The sequence below is a fragment of the Antedon bifida genome, chromosome 2, assembly GCF_963402885.1.
Source record: "Antedon bifida chromosome 2, ecAntBifi1.1, whole genome shotgun sequence".
Classification (NCBI taxonomy): domain Eukaryota; kingdom Metazoa; phylum Echinodermata; class Crinoidea; order Comatulida; family Antedonidae; genus Antedon; species Antedon bifida.
The window spans coordinates 5,949,084-5,970,343 of record NC_136227.1 but is presented as its reverse complement, the minus strand read 5'-3'; the positions used below and the strand labels follow the sequence as shown (position 1 = coordinate 5,970,343).

At 32.5% G+C, this 21,260-nt stretch overlaps 3 protein-coding genes across 5 annotated transcripts in view; 2 read left to right on the top strand and 1 right to left on the bottom strand.

The window, feature by feature from the left end:
- Window positions 1–2: 2 nt before the first annotated feature.
- On the bottom strand, window positions 3–16,934 carry LOC144835979 (tumor protein 63-like). 2 transcript variants are annotated; one of them, XM_078691132.1, is made up of 13 exons: window positions 16,844–16,934; window positions 16,090–16,211; window positions 15,359–15,548; window positions 11,799–11,965; window positions 11,120–11,201; window positions 10,631–10,811; window positions 9,944–10,160; window positions 9,652–9,779; window positions 9,315–9,403; window positions 8,758–8,879; window positions 3,323–3,649; window positions 2,967–3,063; window positions 3–2,564 (listed from the first exon to the last, which is right to left on the bottom strand). In XM_078691132.1, exons 2-13 carry the CDS (start codon window positions 16,176–16,178, stop codon window positions 2,316–2,318), a joined length of 1,938 nt encoding a protein of 645 aa, XP_078547258.1. In that variant the 5' UTR covers window positions 16,179–16,211; window positions 16,844–16,934; the 3' UTR covers window positions 3–2,315. The 2 variants fall into 2 exon arrangements, with proteins under 2 accessions (XP_078547258.1, XP_078547259.1); XM_078691133.1 differs by lacking the exons at window positions 15,359–15,548; window positions 16,090–16,211; window positions 16,844–16,934 and adding an exon at window positions 13,845–14,127.
- Window positions 16,935–17,349: 415 nt separating this feature from the next.
- On the top strand, window positions 17,350–20,149 carry LOC144836011 (tetratricopeptide repeat protein 36-like). Of its 2 annotated transcripts, none has more exons than XM_078691179.1 (3): window positions 17,350–17,523; window positions 18,083–18,253; window positions 18,663–20,149. In XM_078691179.1, exons 1-3 carry the CDS (start codon window positions 17,427–17,429, stop codon window positions 18,923–18,925), a joined length of 531 nt encoding a protein of 176 aa, XP_078547305.1. In that variant the 5' UTR covers window positions 17,350–17,426; the 3' UTR covers window positions 18,926–20,149. The 2 variants fall into 2 exon arrangements, with proteins under 2 accessions (XP_078547305.1, XP_078547304.1); XM_078691178.1 differs by having other exon boundaries at window positions 17,373–17,523; window positions 18,083–18,265.
- LOC144835977 (methylenetetrahydrofolate reductase (NADPH)-like) overlaps window positions 19,165–21,260 on the top strand; it is a 26,258-nt gene continuing 24,162 nt past the window's right edge. The window contains exon 1 of the mRNA XM_078691130.1: window positions 19,165–19,291. Coding sequence (XP_078547256.1) covers window positions 19,264–19,291 — 28 coding nt within the window. The 5' untranslated portion in view covers window positions 19,165–19,263. The remainder of the gene's footprint in view (window positions 19,292–21,260) is intronic.

Below are 21,260 nucleotides of genomic sequence, written 5' to 3'. Positions count from 1 at the left end.
TATAAAACAATTTCTTTTTATTTTACAAAAAGCAACTAAGTTATCTTTCATCCATTTTATATATACAAACTCTCTTCTCTTAATATAACACATACAATGCAAAAATCTTTATATAAAATGGTTATATTTAGTCTTTTCTGCAATAGATACCGTACCCCACCTCTTCTCCACAAAAACATTGTCCAACATAATTACACATGATCATTCATCTACAATTTTTTTTTCTCACAAAAAGATGGAATTGAAAATGTAGTAGTCATTCTCAGTTATCCTATCTATGGTCAATGATTATCTTCTCCCCCACACCCCAAAAAAACCCCCAGAAATGTGGTGCATTTACAGTTAATATTCACTTTATTTAGCTACTGTACCAATCGTTTCCTTAAGCTCTGTCTACACTATCAAACTAGTTTGTAAAAAAAATGTGCCCAAACATGGTAGTGATATGACATCATCATGTTCATATATGAGCACATCACATTTTTTGGTCACATGCAGTTTGATAGTGTAGACAAGGCTTTAGAGAGAGAGATAGATAATTAAAATATATTTTAAACGATTAATCATTAGTAGTATTAAGTTAACTAAAAAATTAAAACAAAATCGCTTTATAGCTTTAAACACAAAGTTGGCCAGGCTAGCAAAAAAAAATATACAAAATATACATTAGAGAACCCTCGTAATAGCACTATGTAATATGAAAACAGCTCAACGGACCTTGCCAATTAAATGCCATTGTGATAACTTCCGTAACTACTACAATTTCTAGTAGACTTAAGCTTTGTCTACACTATCAAACTACTGTAGTTTGACAAAAAAGTGTGATGTTTTGCCCAAATATGGTATTGATATGCCCAAATATGGTAGTGATATGTCATCGTGTCCATATATGGGCACATCACATTTTTTGTCACATAAAGTTTGATAGTGTAGACAGAGCTTTATAGATTGATTTTGTTAATCTAGATTTGAGTACCTATATAGAGCTAGATCCTCGTACAGTAACCTCACTATGAATGGTTGGCTACATTTCGGTTGAGAATGTTTTAATTAGCAAACATACATGGTTGAAAGCATGGATTTTTGATTGCGATAAATATTTGCTACAATATTTTATCGTTACAGTTTTTCTACTTTTTGTAAAAAATGAATACTGTATTAAAAAGTAATTTGAAAAAACAAATGTAAAAAGGTAAATGATATAAAAATTGTGTATCGCAAGGTATGTAATGTAGACTATATGCACAACTTATTGAAGCAACTTTATATATACATACACTGAAACAAGATGCCTGGGGAGACTGAGGTTCACATTCAAGTTTGATTTGCTTGAAATTCTAATTTAGAAGCAATAGGAATTTGCTTATAAATTTTAAACAGGTTTCAATGTAAAAAATACAAATATATCTACTTTATAAATATATAAATGTAGCTATACTAATAATCCAAGTATATAACAGTATAAATTGAATTTTCTTTATAATGCTAAATATACTGTACTTGTATAATCATGTTATTGAACACACAAAGTAGCGAAAAATTACCCTGGTTTAAGCTTTTAATAATGCCAGTAAATTTGTTTCAAAAATGAACAGTTTTATCTAAAACTATAGGTAAATATATAAATTGATAACACATAATTGGAGACTTATAGTAGAGATACAGTATATAAGCGACCTTTTTGTTTTCACAGCATGTCACATACCTATTGAGTCTAACAGTCATTCTGTGCATTCTTTAAATGTTTTTGAGAATTCACAGAATGACTTTTTGACTCGAAAGTGGTGTAGTGCTTCTTGAAAATGAAGGGTTTATTATTCATATACACATCCTTAAAGCATTATGACAAAGTAATGGCGTAAAGGAAGGAAGGATTGAACTATGAACCCTCAATGTATATTATAGCACACCTCAGATTTGTCCATTACTTTTTTTCAATAATCTCAATCTGTCATTACTGTTTTTTCATTACTATTTTTTTTGTGGACGTAAATAAATGTCCTTTGAATTGAACTGAAACAGTGTGAAATATTAATGGGAATGTGAAAGAATGTGAAAGAATGTGAAAGAATGAGACAGAGCTTAGGGGTCAGATGAAAAAATGTAGGTTATTTGTTTTTGACCGATTAAAACAAATACATTATATATTTTAGTGTTCAGAAATATTTGATAATGCCATGATTAAAAAGGATTGCAACTCAATTTGCAGCTCAAGTCACAGCGAATACTTCAGCCAATGTTGCAGCTGCTGTTGTAGCTCAAGTCACAGCTAATACTTCAGCCAATGTTGCAGCTTTATTTGCAGCTAAAATCAATCAACGCTCTTCTTCATCTCCTCTCGCGTCTTCCTCCTCTTCGACCCGGAATGAAAAGGTTTGCTTCAATGTAAATCTTGTCGCTATGAACCCTGGGAAGTCACTCCCACGCATACTTGATGAAATGCTGCTTCCTGTTTGAATGGTCGGTGTTGATGACAGATTTAACTGGTCACTGCTTCGCACGTTGATGATGGCACGTCGGATTGTGTCTCGTTTGTTTTCTGGAATTCCTAAATCAGCAATATCCTGAAAAAAAGTGACACATAAATAGAAAACTTAAGCTCTGTCTACTCTATCAAACTCTATGTGACCAAAAAAACAACACACTTTTTTTGATAGTGTAGACAGAGCTTTAGAAAATTTCTGACTTTTGCTAAGGTTCAATACATTTGAATAATTTTGCTTCTTATCTTTTGAAATTATTTATTAAGCAAACATGTCAATGACAATTCCAGTACTAAAACTACAGTCCAACTACCCAAGCTACAGTGGTAATACCAAAGATATACTCCCAACTACATTACAACTATCCAAGCCAAGTGGTTTTCCTCCATTCTAAAGTCCCACTACCAAAACTATAGAGTCATTATTAAACAGTTTAAGGGGCATTCATGCTATGAAAATTTGAATTGATTATGTTGTGCTTACCTGTGGAGTCTGAATTTCTTCAAGTTGGTAGAGATACATTATGTTTCGATCATGAAAGTACTTGGTACATTCTTCACATCCAATGGACAATAACCAACTACAATAAAAGTTTAAAAAGTGCATATATATATATTAAGTGTATATTTTCTTTCTAGGTCAGGATTGAACCCTGGACATTGAAATTGGAAGGCAAGCATGTTAACCACCAAGCTACATTTCCACTACATTTCCATAAATGCCTAATTGGAACAATGTACTTGTTGATATCATCAATAGTAACATGAGACACAGGGGTCGAAGTTCAGAGTTCAAAGTTCAGGTAAAAATGTGTGTTTATTCCTATTTAATATAATTACCTTGCTATACTCATAGCAGCTTGTGCGTAGTGCTGTCCATGCCCCTCCCTTTTGACTGGCGTCGACTCTGGATGCTCTTGGCTAGACGAAACCTCATTGCAAGTCAAATCCATTGGAGTTTTTGTATTCGTTACGGCTGCCGCACTTGTCGTGGGTTGTGCCGAATCTGCGAAATCTCCACCAGTATGTTGAACTGGTAACGTTTCTATATGCTGGAATGACGGCAAACTACCGAAAGACGGGAATGATGGCATGGAAGGCATGGGATTTAGGACGGGTCCATTGGGAAATGAACTAAGCGTCGGCGCTTGTGACTGTTTAGAAGACCTAAAAAGATAAAAACAACGCATGAGTTGCAGCATAGCAGCAGCAACATCAACTACAATGGTAGCAACACAACAGCAGCAACATCAACTACAAAGGCAGCAACACAACAGCAGCAACATCAACTACAAAGGCAGCAACACAACAGCAGCAACATCAACTACAAAGGCATAAACGTAACAGCAACTACAATGATACCAACACAGCCACGACAGGAACAGTTGCAATTACAGACAAAGCAACACAACAGCAACTACAAAAGCAGCAGCTTCAACCAAAAAATACAACAGCAATGCTAACAAAAAATACAGAAATGAGAATACACTTCTCTTCTCCTTCACAATAGTTTATTTTAAATAATTAAATATTTTGTTAGTAAATTATTTTACACAACCACCCACTTCATCCCTTCCCAATACCCATTTCTTTGCTATTCCAGCCTTCCCTTTTCAAATGTCTCCTTCTAGGCTATTACAGCCTTTCCCCTTCCCGTATCAACTTTCCCCTTTTTATTATCCATTTTTAAGCTATTCCAGCCTAGTATCTCGATCCACTTATAAGCCACCATTCAAATAATATGCCCTTCCCTTAACCGTCCCATAATTTTCCTTCTTAGCGATCCCAATATCCTCCTCAGCTATCCCATTCTCCTATATCTTCCCTGTCCATGCCCAGCACACACAAATTAGTACTATATAAAACAATCTATACAAAAATCTACAAACTATAAAACCTAGCTACATTGTAAATTCTGATCTACAGAAAACTACAAATAAATGAGGTTGTTTACTTAAATAATTCACGGTTAATAAATAACTACACATCATAAAATCAAAAAATGATTTCATAAAATCGCTACAGACTTAAGGTACTACTCGGCCATATTTCTGGTGGTAGAACAAGTCTTTTCTGATAAGAACTTAAAACTGGAATTCCAATGTACACTTCTGGACTGGAGGACCAGTTCACATGCACTTTAAATAACCCAGTAGACCTTTCAGAAAATCTTTTTGGAAAAAACATCTGAACACAACATCTCAAACTAATTAGGTATTTGGTCCAATGCCTAGTTAAACATACATACTGTATATTTGAATAATAGGTACAAATTATAAACAAAATTACTAAAAATATAGAACGTTGAAATACAAAAAGTGGATATTTCTACATTAAAAAAACAATAAGTTTAAGATAATTAAGGTAATTCAAATCCATAGGTCATCATAATGCTACTAAAGCAAGCAATACCTAGGATACCTAAAAATCAAAACTTTCTTAAAATCAAAATGTAACATTAATCATTTTAGCTCAACACAAGAATGTTTTTGTTTTTTTTAACAGCATAAACACCAATTACAGGGTGATAAACAATTTTTAATTAATATGGAATATATACCATATAAAAATATTAAAAAAGTGAAATAATCTAGGATAAAATAAAGATTATAGCCTACACATTTCATCAACTTGTCCAAATAAGGAAATTCATGCACACAGTATAAAAGTAAAAAACACAATTTTTACAAATATTAAAACAAAAGATTAATTAAAGATGTATTGTCCCCCAAAAACATGAAAAATGAAGATTAATTAAATCAGACTTTAAATATGTTATTTTGTAGTTTTAATAACGTTAATCACTTCCATAGAAAAAAGAATGAAAAAAAATAATGTTTTCACCTATAAATTTACTAAATAAATGGTTAAATTCAACCGAAAATCAACTGGCTGGCAGCCAATTTGGCCATTTTTTGCTTTAAATTACATTTTTTTCAGGTAAATACATTTTTTTTCGATTTAATTTTTGGTCAAAGTGGATAACTATTATGTTACATTAATATGGCATATTAAAAAAAAATTTTGTTAAAAATTATTTTTTCAGGGGGACAATACATCTTTAAGTGACATAAAATGAAATATCAAAATAAAATTGAGAAATGAGACAGCATAATATATTTCATTTACAAAAATAAAAGATCAGTCCATCTTCTGACAGAAAAACTGTAGTGACAAAACAAATAATTCATACTTATGCTATTATTGGTCAATGTTATTATAGACCAAAATTACTGTGTAATAATAATAATAATAATAATATCCTGGATTTATATAGCTCCTAATGTTGTGAAACCTCTAAGCACTGAGCATTATTACCCCGGTCATTTTTTGTGTGGAAACCTATGGAAACATACTCCCATGATGCAGCTAATCAGCGCAAAGTTGTGTCTTGATCTAAAGCGAACATAATTAGCTAGTTTCAAAATTTTCAACTAGCAGTAGCAATTAGAAAAAATCCACTAGAAAATTGCTTGTCCAGTTGATTTGATAGGGTGAATTTGGTAACTGGTTTTGTCAGTATAATAGAAATATTAGTAGTACAAGCACAACAAGGCTATAGCAATTCGTATGTGTACATTTCTAATAAATGTTACTATACCTAATGAAAGCACCGTTACATAACATGAAATGTACGCTATATTACTAACCACAGTGTTGCACATAGATTCTTAAGTAAGCTCGCTTTCTGGTAGTTTTGGGTCAAAATGTGAAAATATAGGGCCTAGCCTCCTTGACTAAGGGCAATACATGCACTGCAATGTATACCTTTTGCATTTCATTTCAAATCATGTAAACTTTCATATACCCGCATTTCTGTTTTTTCCTTTCTTAATTGTACACATGATTTTTAGTCGCGTGCAACACGACTCTACAGCTCACTATGTCGGTCGGTTGGTCGGTAAACACTAACTAAAATTTGATCACGCAACTGCAGCCATGTATATGGCCTTGTTTTGTATCAAAAATAATTATGAATTTTTAGTTTTTGAATGAATGATTAATGCCCTATTTTATTTAAAATATATGCATTTACCTTTCAACACATTTTTAGAAAATTTAGTTTAATTTACTACACATTTTATTATCTTTAAATTATGAATTAAACCTGATTTTACAAGCAATAACTCACCCATCCCTCCCCATCTTAGACTGAATAGCACTTGACTGATGCCCATCCCTCACCACCCCTTAATCCCTAAAATTTAGTAACTCCTTAACAAACTTGAATACGACCCTTAACTCATCCTCTCGTTTATAATATAAGGTTATGTTCAGACTGGCGGCATTACAACGAAAATCTAGCACAAGGTAATCTGGTGCATAAAAAGTCAAGGTGTTCAGGCATGCAATTAAATTGTTTTCATTGGTTAACGTAAAAAACAGTCATGTCTGTTCATCTGTCTGCCAGGATCCAATCAAAAACAAATAAACATGTTTGTAAATCAATACTCTACAGCTTGCAGTACGGACTCTAGATGGCGTATTAGCTAAATAATAAACACAAACTATATATGCCGCATGCATAACTCTTCCGTTAAGCCGCGAATTTGAACAGATCCTAATTTCAGCCTTGAGATTTTTTTTTGTAACCTTTGACCTGGAGTTTTTGAACAACTTGGAAACTTAATATCTGGAATGCGTCGAATGGATAATAGCATATTTGATATCAGATGGGCGGAGCTTATTTGACACATGTCAATCAATCAAATCGCTATTCTCTCTCTTTATCCTCTTTAATCTGAAAAATTTGCAAAAATAAGAATAATTTTAAAGATATTTAAACCAATTTCAATCATCAATTTCAATCATCAATTTTTTAGTACATTATTTTTTAAACTTAGTTTTGGAAAAAGGTAAAAAATTGAAATTACCTTTAAAAATTGTTCTTTATGAAAGAGGATAGGCTTGATTGATTACAGGTGAAAAATATGACCTTATCATAGAATCCGATAAAAGCTGACTGGATGTCATGATTTTAACTATCAGCTACTTTGTACATGATTCAATTGTGGCAATACAGTAAGAACTATTTTCTGCACTTTCACCGAAAGTCATCAGTGGGCCTCACGATGCCCACTGATGATTGTGCAGTTGTAATTAAAAGAATCTTACTGTTAAAGCTATGATGTGAGACAACATTGCTAAAAGATGGTCTTTTGGTTAGGTGCTCTGCATGTACTTGCTAGTTTTGGTTTCAACCCATGTTTTTAGTTCTATTGCACTTAACCCTATTGGCCAATACTGTACCATACTTCCTTTTTTCCAATGTAACAAAACACCATATTAGATTACGATCTGTATGTCAACAAGTTTATAATACCCTGGATTTATTAGGCGCCTGATGTTGTGTAACCTATATGTTTTATCATGCTAAGCTTATCATAATGGATATCATGATATTGATATGAACGTGTCCATTGTCTTTACTACCTACTACATATATTGAAAATGCAACAGAACCTAAGTGAGCGATCTAGCTTCTATTTCACTATTCACTAAACTAATTGCAATGTGTCCTGTTTCTCCAATGCCATAAGATGGTCAGAGTTCACAAGTAATTTCAATGTTGCTTTTTTCTAAACACAATATACATCATAACATGGTTGTTATGTTATTAATACCTGGTTGTTTATCATTAATTATACATAAATACAAAGGAAAAATAGTGAAAAAATGACAATGCTGTGGGTATCCGTGGCTGGATCTCAATGGAGATACAACAAAAAAAGCGAATAAGCTAAATCAAAACGATAAAGTAAAACAGCCAGAAAAGTTTATATTATTATTAATATCAATAGTGCTGTTTTCACACAACACCAATATACAACCTTAAATTATCTCATAATAATAAACAAACTTTATTTTTTCACTCACTCACATCACTCAATACTGCCACTCAAAGACACAGAAAAAAACCACTAGAGTGACCAATTGATCAAGCTGAATACATGGTATTTCAAGTCGATTTTACTGATATTTACCGAAAATCAAAAAATTTCCAGCATCGTCGTACCAGCAAGTACAGGTTTTTTTTTTCGAAAAATGCCCAAATCGTAGTATATTGAACTGAAGAATCCAAAATGTTTAAAATACTGTTTTATACTAACTTTATTTTGTACAGGAGATGAAAACTAAAGTTAGTTTGGGGTTTTCTGTAAAACCTTCCTTTCAGAACGTATTTTCATTAGTTTGTGAATTCCGGATTTTGGAATACATTCTGGTAATTTCAAAAAGTTTGGTTTCAAGAGGAATTGGTTTGAATCAATACTTACTCTTTTTTAAGATGTCTATGTATACCACTGGACTGCCTCCTTAGATCTGGTGGTATACTTCTCATCAACTCCAGAGCCTCATTTATTTTTTTTAACATTTCATAATTCTCTCTTCCTTTAACCTAAAATTAATAATATCATTTTGTAATGTTAATGTATTTATAATGTTAATGTATTTATATAGGGCATTCCACAAACAAAATGTCATTTCAATGCACTGTGGACTAGGTATTACACTTTTTAACTACATGCTTTCTCCTCTAAGGACCATGTCAAGTAGGTGCTGCCAACCACGGCGCTATTTCGTCTATGACAATGGTTGTGTGAGCTACGTACACTGGGGCAAGTATGTAAACTATGTACTGTAAACCACTGGCAGATCCAAGATTTGGCAGTGCTTAAAAATGGTGAAATGAAGTTGAATTTGATGTGTTATCTTTTGCATTCAATTTTCGAAACTGTGGGAGGGCCCGGGTCACCCTTGAATCTGCCCCTATAAACTGTATATCAATCGATCATTATTCCTTAAGCCTAGTTTACTTTTGTCGGCTACTTACAGTAATGGTAAACAATTCATCGTCTGCATTTAACTTTCTTTTCTTGCCAACTTGCGAAATTGTTTTTGTTTGTGTCGTCGTCACTTTTGCTATAAATAATAAAACAATTAGTTATGACTAGGCTAAAATCTTTTTTTTTTATTTGTATTTATCTGAAGAGATGGTCTTTGCAGATGGTCTTTGAACAAAGCAGAGTCAAATTTGATTTGTAAGTAAGCCATCATGCTACTGTTCCATTCAAATAATAAATTCTCTTTCTCGCACAATAAAGTAAAGTTCACTATCATATATTATTTATCAATTTTAACAAACTTTGAAATAATTAAGTTAATCTAACTTCTTTTGTTCGTTCCCTTGTCTTTCAATCTCTTTTCTTTATTAGACTCGGCCTCATCATTCTTTCGGTCTCTTCCTGGACAAGCACATGGCCGGATTTCAATTACTCGCCTTCCCAATGTAGTACCGCTGAATAACAGAAATGATAACAGAAAATTAAAACTTTTAACCTAACCCTGTAAATAATCTCAATATACTATAGTATCCCACATGGAACGAATATTGCTATCAAGTAAACAAATTAAACGTATATGACTTTTAATAATAAATGAAAATTAAATAAAAAAACCAACCTTTGATCTTCTAATGTAAAGATCAGCATCGCAGGTCTCCTATTCATGCCGCCAACACACGAAATGGTGCATTTAAAAGTAAATAAATATGTTGTGTATTCGGCCCCAACCTGCGGGTTTTCATAAGGCACCCGGATGCTAAGACGTCCTGTACCCGGATCCTGGCAGTATTCCGCCTGTTTGTGCTCGCATATAAGTAGATGTTTAGCACACGGTTCTGTGGCAATAAAACAAAATGTGTAAAGCTTTGTCTACACTATCAAACTTTATGTGACAAATTACTAGCTATATTATGGGAGTATGTTTCCATACAAGTTTGATCAAAAAATGACCGGGGTAGTAATATGTACAGTACTTAGAGGTTTCACAACAATAAGCACTTTATAAATCCAGAATATAATTATTATTATTATAAAGACTTTACTAGACTAGACTTTACATCTTGAGCCAATCCAAATAATCATACTAAGGCAACCTAAGAGGATGCTGAGCTCTGGAGATCAAAGAGTTTATCTGTGGCTGCAACACGATCAGTTCCAGTTATCAAACACTGCATGCCACAGAGAATATGTACATACTGTTGGTAATTCTCGCAGCCAGACATAATATCAAAGGATTGTTACGAGTTCCTATCTTGGAAAGGCGACCTCAGTGTCCTGTTGTTAGATTGCCTTTGTCATACTATACCTTTTGAGTCCTCTCCAGTATGATTAGGACATCGTTTAACAATTTCTTGTACGTGTGCAGGCTTCTTAAACACAGGCATCACACGAATGTAAAACTGCTCCCTCTGTTTCAGTTCCGCCTTAAACTGGATGGGGAATGATTTATCCTTATCTGCGTACAGTTTGTTCAGGCGGCTAGAAAACTACAAAAATAATTAATATTTTTAGCGTAAAGAGATGGCTACTTATAATAGCTTTCTGGTTTCATTACCATTTAGAAGTGCATTTATCTACCCAGATCCAAGAAGTCCCATACAAAGGTATGACAAGAAAGTCTCCAAAGTAACTTCCTAGTTTACTGGAAATTCAGATCTTACCAAGAAACACACCAAGAGATGGCTACTTATAATAGCTTTCTGGTTTCACTACCATTTATAAGTGCATTTATCTACCCAGATCCAAGAAGTCCCATACAAAGGTATGACAAGAAAGTCTCCAAACGTATACTTACTGTCCAACTTGCACTCTTTGCCACTGTCTGGGCATGCTGCCCCATGTAGATCTGGAAATTAGCATCTCCAGGGTAGTCGGTACTAGAAAGAACACAAAAAAAGGCAAAATATAAACTTTGCGGGGTAATAATGCATATATCTATTACTTTATGGCTCAAAATTCATGTCTGCAAACCAGCAATTTTATAGTAGATTTGTTCATAGTTTTATGGTTTATTACAATAAAATATATTGACATTTCAGAATCAAGCACCACTTAATCAAATTACAAATGATCTTTCAGGCAAAATGCCAATAGCAAATTTCATCATCACTGGCAGTAGAAAACATTGACAAATGGTGTACATAAATAGCCTTATAATTAAGTGGAGTGGAGTTGTTTTGGTCAATGCGAAAATGGATTTTAAGATTGATAGAGCCTTAGTAAAGCATTACATATTCGAAAGTACGTAAAACATGGGATTCCATGGCTTTGTAATTTGTTGATGATAAATTGCACCTTCAATGTAAGAAAATAACACTATTTATGTAATAAATTACTAATAATGATGACTGTCATTTTATGCGTACGTAAAATCCAGGGAACGTAAACTCAGGGTACGCAAAAAATAAAGGTTCTACTGTATTCCCTTTCTTCTGTCATTGTCTGCCTGTCCCACAACATTCTGCTTTACTTACTTTGAGGGTATAAACTGCGAGGCCGCCCCACACGGAGAGTACGGTGGGGGCGGCATGGCATCCCCTTGTTGGTAATTAGCATCACCTCCCATTGTTGCCGGTCCTCCTCCTCCTCCTCCCCCTCCTCCTGGTGAAACAGCGTTCATACTCAACACGTTTGGTGGTGGCTGCAAAAAATAATAAATCCTAAATCAGTAATCATAATCTGTAAACCAAAACTACAATAGCATACATCATTAGGAAGTATATTATAATATAACAAATGTTATTGTTTTAACTACATGAGTTATTAAATAAAAATAAATGCTCTCCTATATCAAACAGAAGAGGGGAAAACCCAAAATTAATTAATTATTCGCGCTCAGAACATTGTGAATGACGATCGTAAGATGTAACTAAATTAAATTCTTTGGCTGAATAAAAAAAAGTGATGTTCCCATATATATGGACATAATGATGTCATATTACTACCATATTTGGGTATATCACTGCTATATTTGGGCACATCACACTTTTTTTGTCAAACTAGTTTGATAGTGTAGGCAGAGATTAACACTACAGTCAATATACAGCCCTGGGAGATTTTGGTGGGTCCAGAGATGTCCCCATAAAAAAAAACCTCTAGCTAGTTAAAATATTCTATGACTTTCTTTACTATTACGTAACATCTAGGTATCATTTTAACTGTTGCAAAATCTTGGCCTCCACGATTTAACACTTTAATACAATAACCAGAAATGAATCATTTAGTAAAAATTTAATACAATGAAGCAATTATTATGCAAACAAAAATATTAATTTTGTTTTTAATAATTCAATGTCATAACGCATTACAGCAAGTTATATCAATATCATATAACTGCCAAATTTTTCGGTGGCCAACATTAAATAAAATTAAAATTGTAATAATTCAAAATAATCGTGAAATACGCCCTCTATGTTTAATTTTTCACCAAATTGAATTAGGCTTTCCTGTACTAGATCAACCATAAAATACCTATAACCACAGGCTAATAATGCTCAAATTAATTTTCCTCTCAAAATAGGCACTTTAAATAAAATAATTAAATAATGCTTTTCTGAATATTTTTATGGATGGTTGAGAAATAGGCATAAAAAAATCGGCCCTCATGCGACAGTTGGCAGATATAATATAACTATTTATTAGGAGTCACAGACTGACATAATGTAAATAAAGTAAACTTTGTAATTTGTGTTGGTCATGGTTCAATGAACATAATTTATAAGAGCATATTGCATTTAATTTCAGTAATTAATAACTTGGGAAAAAAATATAAAGTTGGAAAAACCCAGTGACAATAACTCACTCTTTTTGTTTAAAAAATGTAAAATAATTTTAACCATTCTTTGAAACCATAAATCAATTTAAAGATGTATTTTAAAAGTTTATAAATTCAGACTACCAAAACAAAATAATGTTAAATTCACAAAATAAATGGTTAAATTCAACCAAAAACCCACTGGCAGGTAGCCAATTTGACTATTTTTTTACTTTAAATTACAGTTTATTCAGATAAATTTTTTTTCAATCCAATTTTTAGTCAAAGTGAATAACTATGTTATGTGACATTAAAATGGCATATTCAACTCAATTCTTAAATTATTTTTTCAGGGGACACTATATCTTTAATGAATAAGAAAAGAATTTAAAGTAGGGTCATACTAAAGCTTAGTTCCCACTATTGTTGATGCAATGCAAGCGAGTTGACCAATGACAAGCGACATTTCGAAAAATCCATCACTTGTGATTGGTCAAATAACTTATATTGTGCTTGCGACTCTAGTGCCTATACTTATAATTGGTACATAATTAATAAAACACCATCATAAATAAAATTATTAAAAAATATTGGGATGATATAGATATGATAGTAGATTATTAAACTTGTTACATGCAAAAAAACTACCTACCAATTAGAAAAATGACCAACAAGAAAATTTTAGTCCCACTCACAGACAGACCAACACCTCGTGGTAAAACTATCGGCGGGAATGGGACGCCAAAAATAAAAGACACCTACTTACTTGACTGATCACGTGGTGCTTCATTATTGCGAAATAGCACTAATGTAGGAAACAGGGTTCAACTCTCAAAAGGCACTTAATTATCCAAGATGTGTCCCAAATTAGAGCCTTATTGAGGGACGTGTGTCTCATGACAAAATAACAAAGTATTGTCTTCCAAAAAACTAACAATTCTATGAATTTCGCAAGTGTCAAAAATTTATTTTCATATATGATGAAAGAAATAGGGTTTTCGTGCATATGCTTTAAATCAATGTATTAACTTTCAAAGCTAAAAACAACGTTTCAGCCAATCTCCTCTAACAGTAAGCTACAAGAACAGACAGGCCCAGGTTATTCCATTTTAACTACAGGGTAGTTATAATATACAATCATGACTCATCAGATTATGAACAGATTCAAATTTGCAAGTCTGAACTTGCCTGGGTTAGTCTATTTTCAGACAGGGGTGATCAAAATATTAATCTTGGTTGAATCATAATACCTTAGTGAATCATCGCTATAAATAACACAGAACTAACTCTAGATAAAAGATAATTATTCAACTACCTTGAAACCAGAAGCTTACAATTAACAAATGAACTGACCAATTCCTAGATCAAAATTATAATGTGAACTATATTTGACATTAATTATGCGTACAGTTTTGAAGCAGACGACAATAGATACGTGTACTGTTTAATAGCAGACGACGTCAATACAATCGGTAACCTAATGAATACGATCTGAGCATGTGCAAATCTGAGTAAAAGCATAATAAAGTCATGTCTGGGAATAATTTTGTATGCTGTTTTTCAATGAATAATATAAAAAAAAGTACTGCAATATATAAAATGATTTGAATACTAAAAACTTCTCTCGCTTCACTCAATTCATAATTTTTCATTTTTTAATGATGAAATACCAAAATGATGTTTTTGTTTATTTTCAGATATAAATATAAACAATATTATTAGTTGATTACTACCAAAATGATTTTAGGAGTTTGAGGATCGGATGTGGTTGGATAACATGTACCTAAGTTGATTAACTTTCTTTATGCATTTATATATATATATATATTTTCCATTTAATGTGTTTTTGTTTATTTTATTGAAGTAAACAAATAAATAAAAACAATAAATAAATTATGAGAAATATATCAGATTTATATTGGATTTAGTGTCTTTATTAATTACTAGACCTGCACCTTTTGAAATTGAAACAAATTTGATAAATAAAATGGGTAGCTTTAAACATGATATGTAGATGGAATGAAAACATAATGGAATCATACCCACCATATTCACAATGTTAACAAATATATATATTTAATTTTTTATATCTTTGTTAATTTTTTATTTTTATAGTTTATTTTGTATTTACTGTTTGTATTGTTTGAGCGTCCCTAATGATCAGCTTATAATGCTGGATGGATCACCCTCATTAAATATTGTTGAAATAAAAATAAAATAAATAAAAAAATTTAAAAAAACATGAACATTAATTGAAAAAATGACAAACTGTTTACTTACAGAGTAGTTTTGTGACTGAAATTCAGACGAGTTCATCATCGAAAGGAAATGTGGATGGACATTTGGCTGGAGGTCATATAGGACACCATCCAACTGCAAATTTTCCTCTAAACACCTGTTCACACTGTTGGGATCGTTTATTTCATTATAATTATAGTTAATTGGTTCTGCAAGCGTTGGTGTCACAGTACTAAAATAAATTGAATATGATTTTTAAAATGTATAAATAAATATTGTTCAAAAAGCTTTAATTAAGGCTTGCTTATACCGACGATAACAAACGATGATAAATAGATATAATACAATATAAATATGCATATTTTTTTATAGAAAACAAAAAGAAATTATAAAAGTTTTCATCCTATAATATAACCATTTATACGGTATAATATTTTTAAAAATCCCATCAAATGACGTCATGATCGCTAAGAACAATATAATAAGCGTTGCAATACGCTTCTGTTTATGGGAAAGCACATAGGCTTTGAGAACAGCAAGGCATGTGTTTGTTATTAACCAGTTTTCATATCCTAAAGCTTGGTTCCCACATGGACACAACACAACGACGCAGGCATAACGCACATTATTTGATAATCCAAACTGTCGCTAGTCATTGGTCAACTCACTTACGTTACCTTCTACGTCCTTGCGTTGGGTCTAAGTGGGAACTCAGCTTTATCAATCAGCGCGAGTACTACATGTACAGTGTGTAAATTGTTATTGTAACTTACCCGTTTTGCGTTACCTCACCAAGCTGGTTCCATAACGCATTAAACAACACTGGCATCTCATTTTGTTGGGTTTGAAAGTCTTCAGCCATGCTTGTCGTATTAGCGGTCAAAGGTCATAGGACCTGGTAGAAGAGAATTTTTCAGTTTTATTTTAACAGAATTACAAGTACCAGAATATCATCAATGCTGCTTTTTAGATATGAAATTTTTTATCAAAATGTATTAATTCAGTCACACTCTACTAGCCTAGGCCTACGCCTCTACTACAAGTCCAGGGTAAAGAGAGAGCAGAGACTAGTATAGTATAGTGCTACTACTAGGCCTAGTAAGTAGAGTAAGTAGCCAGCTAGCTAGCTAGCCTGTTTGTTTATTAAAATTATAGCTTTCAAAAACCCGAAATTTATATTCAATCAAAAAGCCGTATAATATAATTAATACAATAATAATAATATATATACTTTAATCTAGAAACAGACGTATCATATTTCCAATAGGTTAGGCTGAGTGACGTAAAGTAATAAGTCGAAATGTTACGTGCTAGGCCAAACCACAAAATGCTGATGGAGGTGGTTTTGTTATGGAAATCCCCAGGTTAGCACTTTACGATCGCCAAACGTTTGATCCTTCGCCACGTGCTAACCAAATTATTGTCAAAATACTCCAAAATTGAACTTGAATAATAAACAAACTCTTAATAAACATTTTACACAGATACATTGGATTAATTCGGTTAACAATTTATAAGCTAACCTACCTTAATTAACTAAAAAATGACTTTATAAGACCATCTCAGCCCCTCAAACAACAATATCGGTCCTGGCATGCGCATTGTTATGATCTCAAAACCTATAAATAACTTTTTAGTAAAGACACATCATCAATATTCAAAATACAGTCATTAAACACCATTTAAATATTTTTTCTCGAACAAAATTTATATATTAAACAATGGTTATATTTTTTTTACTTTTTTTCATTGCAAACAATTATTTTTTAACGATTTTGTTGAATTTTCTTTGTTGTTTTGGGTTTCCTCGCTTGACTGGGCACGTGACGTGTTCATGCAGTTTTCGCATTCGATCGGTCTCTTTCACTGAAAAAGAATTTTTTTGGGCGCTTATAAAAATGTTCCATGTGTAGGTTAGGTTGTTATAGCCTAGTTTTCTCATTCTGAACTTTTCGTACGACGTACGTGCAAATCACTATATTTATGAATTAAAATACGTTTAAATTACAATAATATAAAACAACGCAACATTTGTAGAAAATAGAAAAAGTACCTATCGAATATTATTAGAGGTCACTTTGAGGTCAAAATAGTAAAAACAACAACAATCATGCAATCTGTCCGCGATGAGGCTGTTTTGAATGCAATTTTTAATCCCTTGTTCCCAGTTCCCACAAAACAAACAGAAGATGAGATAATAGAGCAAGGTATGCAACATAATTAACTTATATGGTTTCTTCTTTTTATTTTAATTCGACAAACATTTCATAAAGAAATTTGGGTCCGAAATGGGCCTAGCTAGGCCTAGCCTATCTAAAAGTACTCTACTGCCTTACTGCCTGCCCGGTCGACCCTAAACTATCAAGGGAGATCAAGTCTAGTATATTTCTGCTGACGAAGGCAATGTTGACCAACCTACCACTGGTAGTACCAGCATTATGCTTTAATTAAATTTTGAATATTATTAATTCAAAGTTAGACTCATTGGTTATTACTACTCTACTAATTGTATTTAAAAATACAATTAGGCTTATGTTTTATTTGTTTAGAATATAAAAAAAATATGAATGAAGCAGAAAGAAAATTTTGGTTTAAAAATTTCTATTTTTGTGTACAAATGTAGGATTTAAACAGTCATATTATTTATGGTGATTATGTTTGAAAAAAGTTTGAATATAATAATTGCAAATACATGCAATTGATTGAGTTAAATAACTGATACCAATCAATAAATGATTATGTACATTTATTTTGTATTTTGCATAGAAGAAGAAAATGAAGAGGTAACAAAAGTAAGACAATTCGAACTGGAAGGAGTACATGCCGCAGAGAAGGGAGACCTCGATGCTGCATTAACCGCTTTCCATAAAGCTGTGGAGCTTATGCCAGAGAGGGCGTCCTGCTACAATAATAGAGCTCAAGCCCTTCGATTGAAAGGTGACATTAAAGGTGAAAAATAAAATAAAAATTGCGGTTACCATTTCTCAACTTTTTATTGTCTGCTCATAAAATCTACAAACATATTTATAAATTTTACAGAAATTGTGATAAGACATTAAGAAAATAATTATTAACACCACAAGTGATCATTAAAGTGAAATTTTCCAATACCCCCACAGCATTTAAAAAAGTCAGATTCCAGAATGTATTTTAAGTGCAGAGAGGCACTAGCATGTCAACAGATAATTCTTGGTCTTCTCTCCATGATTTTCTGATGGTTGTTACATATATTGCTGTGTATTTCTTCACTTTCTATTGTATTTTTATTTATCTATGGACAGTTTGTCTGAAATAAATTTTGAATGAATTATTCAACTTAAAATAATATATAAAACTATCATTTCAGGAGCTGTTGAAGACCTAGAAATGGCAATTAAACTAAGCGACGGTAGCGGAAAGGCTGCATGTCAGGCTTACGTTCAACGTGGTCTGATTCGGAAACTACAGGGCGAAGAAGAGCCTGCACTGAATGACTTTAAGAAAGCTTCGAACCTAGGAAGCGAGTTTGCTAAAGTGCAAGTGGTGCAAATGAATCCATACGCCGCAATGTGCAATCAAATGTTAACAGACGTTTTACAACAGCTGAAGTCGGGACAATATCAAGATTGATTGACAATATGTAATGTTTTCTGCTAACCATTGTGTATTTTTTATTATACACAGCGTTACGTATAACATCAACTCTCCTCCAAAACAGACAACTTTCCAAACACTAATGTCTTGCCAATAAGAGTATCCTAAATATATCAAAGATTATTAAAAGATAAGTTATATTCTTATATAAGTAAATATTTTTAGTTGTGGATAAATTAATATTAGTAGTTCTTTGAATGAAAAAAATGCAGTTGTTTGTACCTTTTTAACCTTCTCGTGCCAAAAATAGTTTTGGTTGAACCAAATCTAGAGTATACAGTTTATTTGCTAAAGTACTCAAATGTGAGGGTTGTATGCCACTAGCTTCTCGCAGTTCATCACCTGTTTTTACTAATTATTGGGTTTTTTTTGTTCATAAATATAATCTTCAGTTTTATTTAACAGATTTTCAAATTGATAATCTTGAAAAAAAAAATATAGGCCTATCCAATTTGGAAGATTGTGCAAAAAAAGTTGAATTTGCAGTAATTGTTAGATCATGCTTTAAAAAAAATACAACCAGCAAACATCAGCTAATTCTGTTTTGTTTTTTATTTGAATTCTGGTTTCTACAGGAAAATTAAGACTCTGATTCATTTATTTTATAATAAAAAATTACAATATAATCTCCAAATCAATAACTATATGAAATTAATCCTTGTTTATTACTTGAATTGTGTTCAGATTAGACAAGTTCTTCTCTTCATTCATTCATTCATTCACTTTTTTGCGATGTAACATGGCACCCAGCTGGCGACTCTGTAACTAGTTCTTGACTATTGCCAGTTCCGCACTTAATTATTGCGGATTGGACACCATGCTCCATTTGATGCGCGCACAACAGATGAAGGAGAAAATAAGAAACACACTCCGAAGAGCGAAGGATCTTGGTATTAAGAGTTTTTTGGCACTGAGAGGAGGTAAATACAATACAAGGTTTTATCCCCGAAAAATGTATATAAACGAAGTGGGTGACTCACTTTTTTTTCTTATTTATTAAGCCAATGCCACTTTGTGATTATATGCAAAGCACAAAATGATTGGAATTGTATCTGGGAATCTACTGCACATTTGAAAAAAATGCAGTTTGGTACCTTTTTAACCTTCTCATGAACCAAATCTAGAGTATACAGTTTATTTGCTAAAGTACTCAAATGTTATAATATTAGAGTATATTTAATAAATAAGAATTTATTTGGACTTGAATTTATTTGTCTTATTAGCACAATGGCGTTTTTTGTGACATTAATGTTTTGATTCCATATAGTCCAAGAGCATTAGTTCATAAGTATAGGCAGACCCGGAAATTTCTGGTAACAAGCTAATTTTTTCAGGAAAGGTCGAGAACTATGATTGGAACATCATACTAAAAGTCCTGAAAAATCCTCCTTGTGCTCTCCGAGAAATCCAAGATGGCGTCCAAAATGGCTGCCATTTTAAATTGGTCTATAACTTTGTAACCGCTTGTCGTAGAGTATCGATTTTGGTGTCAAATAGTTCACAATATATACATTCCTATTTGCTCTAACAGAAAATTTTGTCAAAAAATGGCCGCTACTACAGTTTCTGGCAGTTTGACCTTTGACCTGGTCTTATCATATCTCGGTAATGGCTTGTCATAGAGAATTAAGATTAGGCCCAAATTGTTCAGAACATGCATATTTTTATTTGGTTTAATGAAATATTTTATCCCAAAATGACCGGAAGTGAGGTTATTGACCTCTTATTGACCTATTCATATCTCTTTACCGTATCTCAAGAAATATTTGTCGTAGAGCATTACTTTTGGTCATATTGTTTGGAACATATACATTTCTATTTAGTCTAATACAACAGTTTGCCCTCAAATGCTCGGAAGTAAGTTAATTTATTGAAAACTTAAAAAATCAAAGAGCTACATAGGCAGAGGATATGAATACTGTAGAAAAAATCTAAATCAAAGTTTTAACTCAGGTCTTAAAACATGTTTTGGGCATAGCACATCATCAGGTAAAGTGAATTGTTACAAAAAGAAAATATAAAGTCAATAAATTACAAAGAATAACTGTCAGTGGCTAATCAAAGTTGGTTAAGTAAACAAAAGACAATTGGCAAATACCTATGTACACAGCACATCCGACCATTTATATGCAATTTTGAGTTTCGTGCAAACGCGACTCTATTGCTCACTATGTCGGTCGGTAAACACTAACTGTACTCATATTCATATTTTTTCGTTATTTTGACACTGGATATTAATACTACAAATATAAATGTTTTTAAACATTTTTTTACCTTTCAGCAATTTCAGTTGGTTGGTCAGTCGGTAAAC

Bases quoted from the DNA above. Each gene is read 5' to 3' on its own strand.
- LOC144835979 (XM_078691132.1), bottom strand. From the start codon at position 16,178: ATGGCTGAAGACTTTCAAACCCAACAAAATGAGATGCCAGTGTTGTTT. The intron at 10,812-11,119 runs GTAAGTATACGT...TTATTTTTGTAG, and splicing joins CAAAGAGTGCAAGTTGGACA to TTTTCTAGCCGCCTGAACAA. The intron at 8,880-9,314 runs GTAAGTAGCCGA...TATTAATTTTAG, and splicing joins ATGAATTGTTTACCATTACT to GTTAAAGGAAGAGAGAATTA.
- LOC144836011 (XM_078691178.1), top strand. From the start codon at position 17,427: ATGCAATCTGTCCGCGATGAGGCTGTTTTGAATGCAATTTTTAATCCC. The intron at 17,524-18,082 runs GTATGCAACATA...TATTTTGCATAG, and splicing joins AGATGAGATAATAGAGCAAG to AAGAAGAAAATGAAGAGGTA. The intron at 18,266-18,662 runs GTGAAAAATAAA...CTATCATTTCAG, and splicing joins ATTGAAAGGTGACATTAAAG to GAGCTGTTGAAGACCTAGAA.